Source organism: Prionailurus viverrinus, chromosome A2 (genome assembly GCF_022837055.1).
Source record: "Prionailurus viverrinus isolate Anna chromosome A2, UM_Priviv_1.0, whole genome shotgun sequence".
Taxonomy (NCBI): domain Eukaryota; kingdom Metazoa; phylum Chordata; class Mammalia; order Carnivora; family Felidae; genus Prionailurus; species Prionailurus viverrinus.
In genome coordinates, this window is record NC_062562.1 from 119,755,954 (window position 1) to 119,772,330 (window position 16,377).

At 37.0% G+C, this 16,377-nt stretch overlaps 1 protein-coding gene across 1 annotated transcript in view; it reads right to left on the reverse strand.

Annotated features, from left to right (window-relative positions):
• HIBADH (3-hydroxyisobutyrate dehydrogenase) overlaps positions 1 to 16,377 on the reverse strand; it is a 111,579-nt gene that overhangs the window by 74,107 nt on the left and 21,095 nt on the right. Inside the window, exons 3-4 of the mRNA XM_047849608.1 lie at positions 15,165 to 15,274; positions 12,252 to 12,373 (exon numbers count right to left, since the gene is read on the reverse strand). Of these exons, the coding sequence (XP_047705564.1) occupies positions 12,252 to 12,373; positions 15,165 to 15,274 (232 nt within the window). The remainder of the gene's footprint in view (positions 1 to 12,251; positions 12,374 to 15,164; positions 15,275 to 16,377) is intronic.

Genomic DNA, 16,377 nt, shown 5'->3' on the forward strand with positions numbered 1-16,377 from the left:
GTAAGGATTTTTTTCCTATTATTTTTTAATGAAAAAGTAGGTTTCTGGAATTTCTGCAAAAAAAGTCATTTAATATTACAGAAATAACTAGAAAAACAGACATTGTAGGCAATTTTATATATGCATATTATTACATGAGATTTGCATGGGCTTTCATTACATAAAACTGATATGCTGATCCAAGAGGTTTACTCAGTTACCATTATGAATAGTAAGTATAATTTTTACTAATCCAGTCTACTGTATCAAATTCTTTTTTTTTTTTTTTTTTTTTTAATGTTGGCTACATAGCTCACAAAAACCCTGGTGAGAAATTCTAACAAAACAAGCCAAGAAGCAATTCATGGGCAGCAGGAGGCAATTCCAGAACACAGGCACAATCTATAAAGAGAAACCACTACAGCTTTTTGATGTTAAATAAGTAGGAATATCAGCATACAACAAAGCTAAGAAACAGACTGTTGTATCAAGTTTAAAAGTAAAATATTCAGGGTCAAATGTCTTGAGTACCTTTGTCTAGACTATTTTCAAATGTGCCAGTTTTAAATGTTTATAATTGTTAAAACACAATTCTCTTTTTGTAATACTGAAATTTGTATATATTTAGTTTTAGTACAACACACATTTCAATCAAGTTATTCAAAATATAGAGAAGGGGGGGGTATGGGTGTGTGTGTTTAAAAGCAGGAACATCAAGGTGGGAGGTCAAACATTTACTTTGAAAACATATACATTTCTTAAACAGGTTGTGCACACTTCTAAGAAGCCTCGACAGAAGAGGCAGGAATATAAAATGAGTAAAATTTCATAAAGCTTTTTGATAAATGATCAAAGCTAAGCATTAAACATCTCTGCATGGTGAATACACTTTTTAAAAGGGTAAAAATCAACAGAGTGCACACTGAACCTTATTTATTCTGACAACATATCATAGCACCTAGATAGGTTGTATTAAATAATTTGTTTCTGTACGGTTTATTAATATATGCAGGTTCATAAAAAAAAGAGCAACGTATATTTTAATTTAAAAATTATACTTTTATAAAATTTATAATGAGGGGTTTTTTTTCTTGCTTTTACATTATCACTTTCTTAAAATGAGCTGTTTTCGAAAGACTATAAAGACTCCCTCAAAACCAGTACAGGAAACTGCAAGAATTTACTTTCCCAAAAGCAGCTTTTAACACATGAGCATGGACTGCCTAATGAATCTCATAGTTAGGCTTGTGAGAAGGACCCACTTGCACCTTTCAGAGGTCTTTGCCTCTTTTTAAAAATTCCCATACAGGGAAACCTGCTGACACTTTTTTTTTTTTTTTTTAATAAGGGCTGGGGTGGGTTTGAGTGTGTGTGCGTTGGGGGAAGGGGTGACTTGCCGAATTGGGGAGTCTCTGCAACATCTGTGAGGGTTTTTATAGTCAGGATCCTCTCTCGAGTGTTTAGAAAAGCAAAACAAAAATAACCAACTGTTAAATGTTCGCTTTACCTAAAAAAAACAACTAGCAATCCTCTGCACATGTATCAACTATTTTACTTTCAATATTCACCACCTAAAAGCAAACATTTGCAGCATTCAGAAATCTCTTCAGGTCTTTGGAGACATTTAATCAACCTTGGTATCAGATGTATTTTTAAGCCAACTTCAAAGGCAAAATCTAGAAAAACGATTATGACCTCTCTTGAACAAAAAAGAATTTATTTTGAAAACCTCCCTTTATCACAAGCAGGTTTGGATGCAATGCCACCTGGTGGCACAAAAAAAACTCTTAACTAGTCTTAGGTTTTTAGAAACTGAGCTGCTGAAACTCCAACCATCCCTTAGAGTACTCTACCCTCTCCCAAACAAGTTATTCATCCCACAGTTTAACAACAACGATCATTTTTATTTAAAAAACCTTAAAATTTTCAAGGAATTAAACGCAAGTGACAATTGCTTCAATGTTTAAATACCATAACAGCAGCAAAATATTGCTTCAAAAGCCTAAATTATACCAAAACTTCAATTTTTAAAAGATGAAATGTTTAAGGACGGGGGTAGGGGGACGGCAAGGATGGAGTAACCGAGCTGCTTTGTAAAATTACACTGTATAATTAATTCCATGGTAAGAATGTTTTTATGGTGTGTTTTGGTGACCTTTTATTACCATCAAGTTCACAATGCTGGTGGGCTGCCTTTTAATCCCTCCGCAGACAAAGGCCCTAAATAAACACAGATCCCTTCCTGGGAAAAAGTCCACTCTGGTTAAATGGTAAGGAAATGAGTAAATCATTAGTAATCTTTAAAGCCAAAGCTATAAACTCAAGTTACCTTAAGTTGAAATGAAAGTGTCCTGCAAGAGTTTCAAAGTTCTGTCACAGATAGAAATCTCCAGCTCTCGACTCCAGACTAGGCGCCAGCTGATAAACAAACAATTTAAGTCAAGAGCTGGAGAATTCCCAGCTTTTTCATTTAATGGCTTTGGCCAGGAGTATTTATTGCCTCCAGTTTTATTCTCACTTAGCTCTAAGAGGAAATTTAAACTCATCATTATCTTAAAGCCGCATATGGGTAGCAGTCAGCTCACCTGACGGAGCTCCCCTTACTCTGTACCAGTTTGAGCCTCTACTAGAAGTGATGTAATAACGTAAACTAATTAACTATAGTTTTAGGTGGACTCTTTAACGGGCTAAATAAATTTTGTTCAATATAGTTTATATTCCCACTCGGGGTAGTAACAATTCCAAAAAGTTTAACTTGACAATTTTACTCCAAACTACCAGCTAAAATGGAAAAGGACAATGTAATTGCTCTCTCGTCCCCACGTGCTCCTGCCTTGCCTGCCCCTCTCTCCTCTCTCTTGCCCTTGTCCACTCGCCCTTGAATGTCATATAAAGTAACTTTTCTGAATCAAATTTAGGCTATTCCTATTAATTTTAAAATACCCAGTGTTGTTCCATCTATTTCTAATAGAGCCGTATGCAAAATTTAACATGTAAATGCCTTATCACGAAAAGCTGTTGATTTTACACAAGTACTAATAAGAATATAAAAATACAGCCCAATTAAAGATCATGAGAAATCATCAAATATTTCTTAATGCTGTTTTTAAAGGTTTGCTACGAAAGATAAGACATCTCAAAGTCATTATTACGCTGTTGCTTGGATTCCTTTCTCAAAATTATCATTCGCTTTTAGAAAAAAAATCTCATCCCTACTTAGGATTTTATGTTAAAATAATTCTTTTAACTACTGTAATGTTTGCAGATATCTGACAATCACAAGTAAATCAACTATTCTTCCTCTAGCTGCTTGTCTAATGAAAAAATGCTGCAAGAAGATGTTTATGGCCTAAAACTACACTTTATAGGTAAAGGGTTAATAAAAATATGGCATTAATGAAGAGAAAAATTCTTTCCCTCCCATTTCTTAATTTTCAGAAAGTTTTACAAACCTATCTTGGCTGGAAAAGCCAATTAACCATTTCGGTGTCTGCCAAGACTGTTTTTCTACTCTTTTAATATATGTACACAGTACATTAAAAATGTTGGCCACTTGAGAACAAGTATTACCCTAACACGTAAGAATTAAGGGAAATGAAATGTAATTAATGATAAAACTATTTGTATGCCCAACCTCATATTATGTTTCGTTTTTAAAGACCTCCCTAAGAACAATGCCGTCCCAGAGACCACGAGGGATAAACATTCCGATGACCATAACTAACAGTCAATAACTCAATAAAAAAGATGTCAGGGACAAATCTTAAAACTCTTAATACTCCTCTAAAAAAGTCCACATCTCTCACAGTGATACAAGTAACCTGACCTATATACGAAACAACAACAAAAACCTTCTACCTTCAGGTCAAGTTTAAATCACTAGGAAGGAAGACGAGAAGGTAAGTCTGCTGCCATCCCTTCACTGGCCCTCATGGAAGGGTCCTTACTATGAAATGGGCCTCTAAATTTAAAATTCTCACAACTGAAACACCCAAAGCAACGTAAAACAAAATGGAACCATACAGCAAATATAGAGAGGGAAGGATTTAAATTCAACTTACTATACTTTTCATTTGCTAACATTATCAAGCTATCTTTAAGAAAATCAGACATCTAAAAAAGAAAAGAAAATCAGACGTCTAGAAAACCACAAATAAGTCTGATAATGGTCTGATGGCAATGACAAGGCCCTCGTCGAATTCGTAATTCCGTTTCTTCCTCCCGCTTTACCCCCAGTGCTATCCAGGGATCACAAGTCAAACAAAATAAAGACATAATACACAACGTATACTGGAACTAATTTCACACTGCTTAGCCATCAACAGATGTTAATAAAAAATAAATTATATAAGGAATAGCTTCAGGGGATTTATTTGCTAAATATACTTTACCTTTATATAAACACCACACGGCAGTTCTGAACTGTGACCAGACCCAATTGTGTCTGGTCTGACTTACATCCTGAATGGCAATTAAAGGACATTAAAAATACCCTAGGATTACTTCAGACAGGACCCCTGCCTTATCCATGCACTTTCCAACATAACCATGTGAAGAGAACACAGTGTCCCTCCACCACAGGACAGAGCCTGGCAGGATCGACCCTGGTAATGGTTACCTGACTGGAAATGTCAATGCAATTAAATGCGTGGCAATTAAAACCTGGCCTGCAGATTTGGAGATGGGGAACTGCAAACTGCAAGAGCGTAAATTCTGAGAAACAAACTAGGTTGTTGTTAGCAATAGTAATTATTACTCACAATAAATGATAACAGTAACACAAGCACTGAGTGAACTGATCACCTGGCCTTCTCTAAGCCATTCTTCTATTTTCTTAGGAGACGGATTATTAAAGCTGCCTCAACTATGCTACCTTGGGCAGGGAGTCAGCAGTCTTCTCTAAACGTGTTAAGAACTCATTAACACCTTATATAGGGACTCCTGTCCGTGACATGTTGTAGGGAGTCTTAAGCCTGCCAGAGAATGTAAAAAGAGGTTTTTATGGGCACCTCTTCTTAGGGACTAATTTCAAAGAAATCCTTGGAATTTATTTACCAAACATTTCTGAACTACTTGTGCAAACTGGAGAAAATCCTAGGAGGAAAAAAAAAAAAAAAAAAAAGGTATCCTCCAGAGGCAAAAAGGATACTTAATGAATATAAGGCGATAAGTAAAATTGTGGGTAAATGTAAACGGCTGACATAATTAACCCATTTCTAGTGTGCTGGCATTGATGAATTTTAGGTCACTTTTAAGGAAATGGATCTGTCCATCGAACAAAGTTAAGGAAAATTTTTAATGATTTGAGTTACTAAAGCTTTTTTTTTTTTTTAATTTTTTTTTTCAACATTTATTTATTTTTGGGACAGAGAGAGACAGAGCATGAACGGGGGAGGTGCAGAGAGAGAGGGAGGCACAGAATCGGAAACAGGCTCCAGGCTCTGAGCCATCAGCCCAGAGCCCGACTCGGGGCTCGAACTCACAGACCGCGAGATCGTGACCTGGCTGAAGTCGGACGCTTAACCGACTGCGCCACCCAGGCGCCCTGAGTTACTAAAGCTTTAAATACCACGAAAACAGGCCAAGGAAAGGCTTATTTTAGCTAATATTTTTCAAGACCGAGTAATTCAAGTCTCTCCTACAAAAGTCAATGCCATAAAACGCTCTTTTTAAACTTTTTTTTAATGTTTATTTATTTTTGAGAGAGAGAGAAAAAGAGAGAGAGTGAGAGAGAGTAAGCGGGGGAGGGGCAGAGAAAGGGAGACAGGATCTGAAGAAGGCTCTCTGTACACAGAGCCCAGTGCAGAGTTGGAACCCATGAACTGCAAGCTCATGGCTTGAGCTGAAGTCATCAGATGTTTAACTGACAGAGCCACCCAGGTGCCACTAAATTTTTTTTTTTCTTTTTTTTTAAGTAATTTCTACGCCCGACGTGGGGCCATCGAGAGTCAAATGCTCTATCGACTGGGCCAGCCAGGCACCCCTGCCACAAAATGCTTTCACATTTTATAATAGAAGCCAGTCATGTAAAAAGAACTAAAAATCATAGTAGTACCATTCTTTAAAGGGAAGGACTCATGAAAATGAATTATCTTAACCATGTTAAATCAACCTATTTCCAAACATTAAAAAATAAAATCTTCCTGAGGTAAGACTAAAATGTAAGAGTAAATGCCGCACACAATACTACTGTTTAATCGAACAGCTTGTGTGACAACTTAAAAAAAAGACCTCTTGGGATAGCCCTTCCCTCTCCACACATCATATACCCACGCAAATTCAGTTGTATGAAATTTGGTGAAAGCATTTACTTTTGGACAGAAATAGCAATGCTGCAGCCCAAAGGCAAGTAAATCTGCCAAGTTATAAACCTCTCTAAGAAAATGTTTTAATGAAATGCCAACAAATCCTTAACTATGATGGTGTTAGGTGCCAAAATAGAAATAAGTTTTGTTTTTGTGGTCCCTTTACCCTAAATTAGATACAGATCTGGTGGAAAAACAGTAGATGCCCAGTTCACTGTTTTAAAAACAAGAATGGAGTGTGTGTGAGACTTTCATTGAGGAATTGAGCAAGCAAGTCCAGGACTCTAACAGAAATCCCTTAATAGGTTTTGTGCTCACTACTCCGTGTTCTAAGAACACCTCAAACAAATTACTAAAACTTAACCCAGCCAAATAGAGTATAAAATTTGGGTTCCCGGTAGGGAAACACATACACACCAGTTCAATTATTTAATTTTGACATTAATCCCTAACTGGAGCAACCCGGTGTAGCAAATCAATGAGGCTTGCAAGCTCAGACAGCCTTGGGCTAAGCACAAGTGCCACCTCAGAGTCACTTCAACTCAAGGTCTCTGGGCAACTCTACAGACAGATTAGGCAATCAGTGAGTTTCTTCTTCAATTATTCAAGCACAGTTAAGTGCTGTTAATTACGCCCTTGGAACACACTGAACAGTATTTGGTCATTAGTCACAAACAATAGTTTTTAATTTGCTTTATGTCTAGCATTCATTATACACGAGAGCTGATCAAATTGGAACTAACCTTACAGTAGCAGACCCTCTCCAAAAACAAACAAAAAAGCATGTATCCAAAATGGTGTGACAAAACAACATTTGACTATTAAAGGATTACAACTTTCATACAGACGTGATTCACACAAGACAGAGAAATAGATTAAGGCATCATATCTGAGGCCAGTGTATGGGCTAACTTACATAACAGCCTAGTTAGCTTTACTTTGATAACCACAGATAAACGAAGGCATGGCGTTAGACACACGGAGAGTCAATTTATAGGTGAGTCAGTTCAATGAACGCTGAATACAATTACCTGCCAAGTCCTGGTGATACAAAGATAAATGTTCCACAAACCTACCAAGCTTGTTCATACCTCAGAGCCCTTCGAGCAGCTTCCTCCGCTGAAACACCCTTCCCCCAGACTTGTGCCTTCACGTCTCTGCCTAACTGCCACTTCCCCAGAGAAGGCATCCTGTCCACTCTATGTAAAAAGACCTTCCCCTTAAGTCTGTGTCATTAACTGTTTACTCTGCCTTTTTTTTTTCTTCATAGGACTTACCATTAAAATTATTTTTGTTCGTTTACTCTCTCTAGTCCTACTAACTCATAAGCTCCATGTGACAAAAGACTTTTCATGTTTTCAAAGCACTAACTCCAGCACCTAGACCATACCCACCACATAAAAGTACTCAATAAATGTTTGTTGCATGAAATGAAGAGTGAAGCATATCCCTTGCAATCAAGGTACTGTCAGCATAATAAAAAGAGTGTATAATCAGAAAACAGGATATAATCTTGCAGGAATTGTATAATAATTTTAAGTACATTTCACTGAAAAAAAACACAAGACCTTCAGTTTTTTTAAACCTTCATTTTTAGAGTTCCTTTCTTTCCCTAAAAGTTCTAGGCTACCCCTAATATCAAGTGAACTTTTTTTTTTTAATTTTTATTTATTTGGAGGGAGAGAGAGAGACAGAGTGTGAGCAGGGGAGGAGCAGAGAGAGAGGGAGATACAGAATCTGAAGAAGGCTCCAGGCTCCAAGCCGACAGCACAGAGCCCGATGTGGGGCTCGAACTTGTGAACCACGAGATCATGACCTGAGCTGAAGTTAGACGCTTAACCAACTGAGCCTAATATCAAGTGAACTTTGAATTTGTTAACAGTATAACAAAAACTGAAACTAAAGGTGATAAGAGAATTGTATGAACTAACAGATTTCCTTTTTTCTTTGCTTAAAGAATAGTCACTAACGAACTGTAAAATCTAATTCCAAATTCCACTAGTTCGTTCCCGTGGATGTAACTGGGAATCAATCACCTATGGGGTTTGTAGTTAACCTTTAACATAAACTTTCCATTTCCAGAACTAAAACTTCTTCTGTTGCCCCAGAATCAACTGTCTAAATCGAATCTGGTATTATTCTTTCTCTATATATCCATACAGGTAAAAGTCAAAGTATTAATAGCCACCCCAGAAAGGACAAAGACAGTATTTTTTTACAATGCCCAACATGTTGCTATGATCAAACTGTTAGTGAAGAGTTCCCTTTCTGGTTGCTAAGTACTGAGAAGACTGCTGTGCTACATTATTTTGCACTGTGTAACTATTTATACATCAATTTTATTAGTGTATTTTCCTAAATCCTAAACTTCTAATGCAAGAACTTCCTCTTTAAGTTGTTCTGAATTACTATTCTACTTCTTTTATCCTACCCCCAGCCCTGTGATCATAATCACACTTCCCAATGGCATCTAATATTACAATATAACATTTTGAACACAGTAATTACTTAATATCTTACTGATGTTACAATGCAAGGCAGATACTTGAACTTCAGAGAGAGGTCAATGATCTGGAGATAAATAAGCTGGAGTACAGCCTGGGAGTGAGGAAACAACTGCAGGAAAGCTCAAAATATTTGACATTAATCTTCAAATTAAAAAACTAGAAACCAGAAGATCTTTAATGCAATCCATCATACTTTATTACATGCTCGCCAGGAGATATACACTGGAGATAGAAAGTGGAGAAAGACATCTGCCCTCTTCAGAGTCTAGCAGTGGAAGAAACGGGCACAAACAAGAATCACACCATGGTCCTTGCAACGGCAAAGATACTATACTATGGGGACACAGAAGAAGGGCATGGAAAATAGCTTCACTGCCTTCGGTTATAATCCTGTCAACTCCATCTCCTTAAACCTCAGGACAGATCCTATCCCAGTCACATTCAAACATGTTAGGGATGTGTCAAAATATTACTCGACTTTCTCTTTTTCTGGACATTTATTTGATTAAACAAAACATTGGATCCACATGAAAGACATGAAAGACCCAAAAAACTCTGGTTCTATCCCAACTCATCAGCAGAACAAAAGACTCCTGAGAAGCCAGTTAATAAACATTTCGGGATGGGGTGAATACAATAGGACTATTCTGATCTCTGCAGAGGTCCCCAGATTTGAGAATAATGTCCTCTCAACCACTGCTTCTCAAACGACTGGAACAGAAATGTTAGGCCTCTTCCAGGTTAGAGGCCAACCTCTGTGAGTCAGAAAAGAAGGCAATTCTCCCTTCACCTCCCCACCAAAGGTTTTACTACACGGCAGTGCTAGTTAGTTAGCAAGACAGAAGAGAGAGGACCAGCCACTAGGTAAAATTGTTAGAAATGGTGTTAACAGTAGGCCACTGCTTTGAAAAAGAGAAAGGCCACCACAGGGTGGGACTAAAGGGAGAAACGGTCTAACAGAGTGTGGGAAGATCCTCAGATTGAGTTGGGAGAGAAGATTCTAGTCTAGATTGGCTATCAAGCTAGAGAACTCTGGGCAAATCACTTAACCTCATTTCGATCTCAATTTCCCATCTGTAAAATAACAAAGTCAAATTAAGTTATTACTGCAGTCCCTTCTACGAATAAAAATTCTAAGAGCACAAAAGACACTTAAAAGCTATACATACTATTTAATATTGAACTCCAGCAAGTCCATGAAAACACCATAAGATTTACTGAAGTTTTACCAACTTACTTTTCCAGATCTTACGAAATAGAGGTATCTCATATCAGCCCACCAGGGTGGCTACTTCAGTAGCATTTAGGCAAACATTCTCCTTTGTAATCAGGAATACAGAGATACAAGTCGAACCAGTTTGCAGCAAACAAAACTCTTTCCTGGACTGGCTTAATAATAAACTTCATTTTAGCGTCTTAGCTTTAGCATTAAAGTTGGCCTTTATGGGGCGCCTGGGTGGCGCAGTCGGTTAGGCGTCCGACTTCAGCCAGGTCACGATCTCGTGGTCCGTGAGTTCGAGCCCCGCGTCGGGCTCTGGGCCGATGGCTCAGAGCCTGGAGCCTGTTTCCGATTCTGTGTCTCCCTCTCTCTCTGGCCCTCCCCCGTTCATGCTCTGTCTCTCTCTGTCCCAAAAATAAATAAACGTTGAAATAAAAAAAAAAAAATTAAAAAAAAAAAAAATAAAGTTGGCCTTTATGCTAACTGTGGTACTATCATTCTCCTTCAGAAGGGGTTTATGACACTTAAGACTATGTAAGCACAGGCGGCACACTGATCGATCCATTAGGCAACAAACACTTCTACAGAAGAATGGAAATATCAACTATATTGGCTCCATCAGTTATTTACTGCTACGTAACACTCCAAACTTAGTGGGTTTATTTGCTCACAATTCTGTAGATGAGCAATTTGGACAACTGTAGCTGGGCAGTTCATTTGCCTGAGCTCAGTAATACAGCTGCAGTCATCTGGGAAGGTGACTCTGGCTGGATGGTCAAGATGGCCTCACTCGTACGCTTGGTGGTTAGTGCCTGTCTCTAGGAGGCTAATCCAGGCTTCTCTATGTGACAGCAGAAAAGTCCCCATGAGCAAGACAGGGCCAAGTGCTTTTCAAGTCTATCCTTGTGTAACATTTGCTGACATACCACTGGCCAAAGCAAGTCAGATAGCTCAACTCAGAGTCTATGAGTGAATGGATACACAGAGTGGATTCAGAGATGTGAGTCATTAAAGGTCATTACTCTAACAACGTACCACACTAGCTGTTAGCTATTTTTCAACACTGTAAGGAGATGATGATTTTATAAAGGACAACTTTCCATTTAGCAATCTTTATTTTCCTCCTCAGATTACGTTAGAATCTTACAGAAAATAATAAAAAAAAAATCTAGTCTTGGTCTTGAGCAAATGACTGGTTTCTTCAGTCCAGCCTTTCTAGAAAGTCTCCAGCTAGAAACAAGTCTTCAACTAATTACATATATACGTGTATATTTATGCACACATATGTATGTGTGTGTGCGTGCATGTATGTATATGGTATCTGATTACACAGTAATTTTGGAAAATTTGGAAATTATGGAAAATCATAATACCTATAATCCTACCATTCCAAAATACCCAGATCCCCACTATCAATATTGGATATAATAATATGCTTTTAGAATCTTACTACTGAGAATCCTTGTCCTTTGAGATGATCATATGATTTTTAAGTATGTTAATGTGGTGAAATATATTTATAGATTTTCTAACATTAAGTCATTTGTGTACATATGAGATAAAACAAACCTGGTTGTAGTGTTTAATCTCTTTTACGCATGGTTGGATTTAGTTTGCTAACACACTTTTTAAAAATTTTTACTTCTGTATTCATGACTGATATAGACCTAAAATTTTTCTCTCTCATTTCTCTCTCTTTCTGGTTGAAGTATCAGAGTTACACGGGTCTCCAGAATGAGTTGAGCAGTGTTTCCTCTTTTTCTATTGTCTGGAAAAGTTCATAGAAAAACGGAGATGATCTGCCCCTTGAAATTCTAGTAACATTCACCTGTAAAAAATCATCTGGGCCTAAAGTTCCCCTTGCAAAATGATTTTTTCTTTTTTACCATTTCCTCAACTTCTTTAACAGTTAAAAGAAGATTCAAGCTAGTTACTTCTTGAATCTGTTCTGAAAAGTTAAATTTTCTAGGAACAGCTCTAGCCCAACGCATAGCAGTTTGGACCAAAAATTCACAACTCTTCAAGGTTGTGACATCCTTTTGTCTGAACTTAGAACAAGCAATGTATTTTGAGCATACGGAATAACAGAAGTGATTTTGTTTTGTTTTTGTTTTCAGTGAGGAAATGGAGACTCCTATAACAGGCCTAAAAATATGTGGATATGTCTTGGGTACCAGAAAATTGTAATTGCTTCTTCTGACAAACAGAAATAGGTGTGCATAGATTTTAGCTGCCACTTACCACCAGAAACAGGGGCATCCATGAAAACTGCTCCCATTTTCTCAACTTCTTTGGCCAATTCTTTTGAAACTGCAGGATCAATAGTACTGGAGTCTATTAATAGTGAGCCCTTCTTCACTTTTCTAAGTAAATAGATAAAAGTAATAGTTTAATTATAGGTTTATAAAATATAAACCTATATGAAATAAAAATATAAAAATAAATAAAAATATATATTATATATATTATATAATATATTATAAAAATATAGCTTGCAATTCTGCATAAACATTTCATGCAACTACCTATAGAATTAGAATCTACTTAAAGTTGCCAGATATCAAGGAGGTCTTTGGTTTAATATTAAAAACATTATTAGAACTGGTTAAAAATCTCAAATTCATTTTCAGATCAATTAAAGTTCAAAGTAAACCCAAACTCTTTCAAACAAACCTAAATAATCTAATAAACTACATGTTATAAATTCTGGTTTTAGGTGAAATACACAATACCATAATAATATAGGTAAGCAATTTAAAACACCTGTTAACTTTAAAAGGTCTATTTGGTAAGATTTAAATTTTTGTTTGTAAAATAGCTGGGCTCTTTAAAAAGTATTTTATTTGTCTTTCATAAGCCATGTTGCCAATTTCACATATCCATGTCCTTTCCACTAGGTAGACTAAACACAACATTGAAATTCAGCCATTTGCTCGAGGGTGGCATATTCGTTAATAATTACAGCTTTTTAAAGATAAAATAAAACATCAAAGAGGCAGAAAGGAAAATATAGGAATGAACCTAGAAATCTCACAAATACAGTTTTTTTGCTCTTTATGGTAAATTTATATATATACCTTGGCAAAGCGGGGAAGCAGTCTTTTCCTCTATCATATTTTACATCAATACTAAATGGCATTCTTATAATAAGACAATTTTGTTTGTACTGTAAGTACAGATTATATCTATCTACATGGTTCCCTTATAATCTATGTCTATCTTCACTGGCTAGGAAACTGACCTAAATTGTAAATTTTTTTTAATTGTAATTTATTTAAAGAGCTATGGCTTACCTTGAATTCAAACTTCCCAAAGTCCTTACTACAGATCAACTAATCCAGATGACACGTAATCATAATTATGATTAGAAAATTAGAAATGAATAAATATAAATACTGAAGAAGAAAATAGAAAATCACTGCTAAAAAACTATTAAAAGAAAGAAAAATCTTTTCATAGAAAAAATAGCATACAAAATGTGATGAACAACCATTTTAAACATATGAATTGATCTGGTCCAAATCCAATGGTATATTCCACAGAAAAGAAATAGCATGTTCTATTACAGGTCACTGTAAGTATGTGGAGTTTCACTTGATATAACCTAAAACATAAGAATTATGTTTACCAATAATTAATTTTAATTATGTGATATTAACATTCCTTAGATCTGAAATATATTTTCTTTAATTTGACAGAGAGAGAGAGAGAGAGAGAGAGAGAATGCAAGCAGGGCAGAGGGACAGAGGAAGAGAGAGAGCCCCAAGTAGGTTTCACACTCAGCACAGAGCCTGATGCAAGGCTTGATCCCAGGACCCTGAGATCATGACTTGAGCTGAAATCAAGAGTCGGATGCTCAACTGACTGAGCCACCCAGGTGCCCCAAGGGTCTTAAATCTTGAAGCAAATGGGAAAGTGTCTCAAAAATTACATATGCACTGAGTGTGGGGAAATGACCCTGACCCAGAAGAAAATAAAGAACCACCCATAAAAAGCAAATTATAGCTCAATGTAAAGCCGCAATATATGAAAGCACTCCCTAGACAAAACTGCTCTGCTAGTTGGCCACCATATTCCTTAGCAAAGAATATTAATAAACAGTTGGTCACCACACAAAAGTTTAGTAACTTTTCCTGAAGAGGCAAATAAGCAGGCAATTAAGCAGGGCCATAACTGGAACAGACTAGATAATGAGACCACTAAGTCACCTCAGGACCACACACACCATGGGCCTCAAGGCTCTGTCCAAAATGAGCGTCTTTCAACCTTCCCTGAAATCTAAACATTTATCTTATCAGTTTTCTGTCTAATAGCCAAGTGTCTCTTGCTTGCAAGTTACAATTCAATTTCCAAAAGCCTCAAATTTCACATATTACAGTTTCATGAAATTAAACACTTTCTTTTAGCCCTATGTCTGTCTACAGGACCTACCAGTTTGTTCTCTCCTTGCTGAAATTCAACATCAAAACAAGTTAGAAACAGGAACCATAGAGACCAGCAAATTAAATCGGAAATTCAACCACTGTCATTCTAACACAACCACAAGGATTTGGCAATAGGCAGAAATTAACCAAAAGGTTCTCAAAGCCAGAGAAGCTAAGCACTGGCTAGAAGACTCTGACCCAAATTATATTTTATTTAAAGAGCTACTGCTAACCTTTAATTCCAACTTCTCAAAGTTCTTACTACAGATGTACTAACCCAGAGGACATACAATAACTTTTTATAATATAATAAAATGTTAAATAATAGTGTTCTTTCCAATGTTTGGTTTTATTTTTCATAGAAACCTTTTCCTGAATTTCTATAAACCATAAGAAAATTATGCTTGTAACATTTGTACAGTTTAAAATGCAAGCTTTAAAAGTCTCTTAAACATGTTAGCAATGAAAGCATAAGTTTGATCCAAGAGTTAAGGAAAGAAACAGAAGCAAAAAAAAAAAAAAAAAATTATTCCCAAAAGTCACATTCTTGCTTTCAGTGAAAAAAGAAACCCTTTACAATGAGAGAGAAACCACACCATTCACTTTTCAGAAACAAGAAAACAGTATAGAGAGTCTTCACGAACATCATTGTAATTTCCTAAAGTGTTAACAAATACGAAATTCATGAACTACGATAACAGGAAAATTTCCACAGTTGAGAAATACATACTTGAGAATTCCATTTGCTCCCGAATAAGCTTCTATTGCATTCATACTGGTGGGCAACATCGTAATAATTCTGTCAGCTTTTTCAGCTACATCTGCTGGGCAAGACACTACCTTTAAAAAAAAATTACAAAGGCACATTGTTTCAATTAAAACGGAGGCAGTTTCAAGAGCCCGGGTAGGATTCACTTTTTATGCATGCTGACAACAGTGACAGTGAATGAAACGAATTTATTTCCAAATGACAAAAAAAAAAAAAAAAAAAAGCTCACTGCCTAAAATAGAGAAGCTATTCCTTACACACATATAGATGCAGTTTCTATGGAATCAAATCTACTGTTTATTTTAAAAAGTGTGAAGTGAGTTGAGGGGGAAAGGGCAGAACCCAACAGTCCTGGGAACAGACGCACTTCTCATGGATTCCTCCAACTTGGGTTCTCAAGCAGCATACTTTTTGGTAGATGCTTTGACTAAGAAAAACATCCTAGTGCAACGGGGATGGCAGCTAAAGTATAGGATTCACCAGTGATTTCATAGGCAGCAAAATCCCCCAGTAAAATTTCAAGTCCCGTTTACCACCAGTCTCTAGTCTCCATTTTCAAGGGGGGGGGGGGGGGGGGGAATGAAGCCCGTACAGAAAAGAAAAGGTCAGGACAAGGACATGAGCACTTAACTGTACCAGCTCTAAGTACCACCATAAAGGCTGAGCGCGCAAGCTACCAGGACACATGTGGAAACTATAGACGCAAGACATACAAACGGGCATCAAGGTCCGCTCTCTCACTTCCACCCTCATTTCTGCCTTATGATGACTACAAACATACCGTAAAGGAAGGTGACCGTCCATCCTCTGTACGTGTGCATGCATGCACAGATGTACACGCCCTCACCCACGTTCCCCCAAACCCTTGCTCTCTCTCCCATGTGCAGCCTGATATGCCTCGCCAGCCAGCTGGCAACCCAAGAGGTCAGAAGAGACTGGGAGTTCACTTCTTGAGTCAAACTCTCCTTTAACAGGAAGCATCCACCACCCCAATTGTGACAAAAGCTCCTCTAAAGGTTTTTCTCTCTTTAAAAAAAGACAAACGGCTACCAGGGGGATAACTGCAGATTTCTCTGTAGAATGGTGTACGCATGTAGTAAAAATGGACATATTTTCTGCTAGGAAACGTGAAGGAAACGTAAGCATCCTGGAAATGGGAATGCCTCTGCTTTGC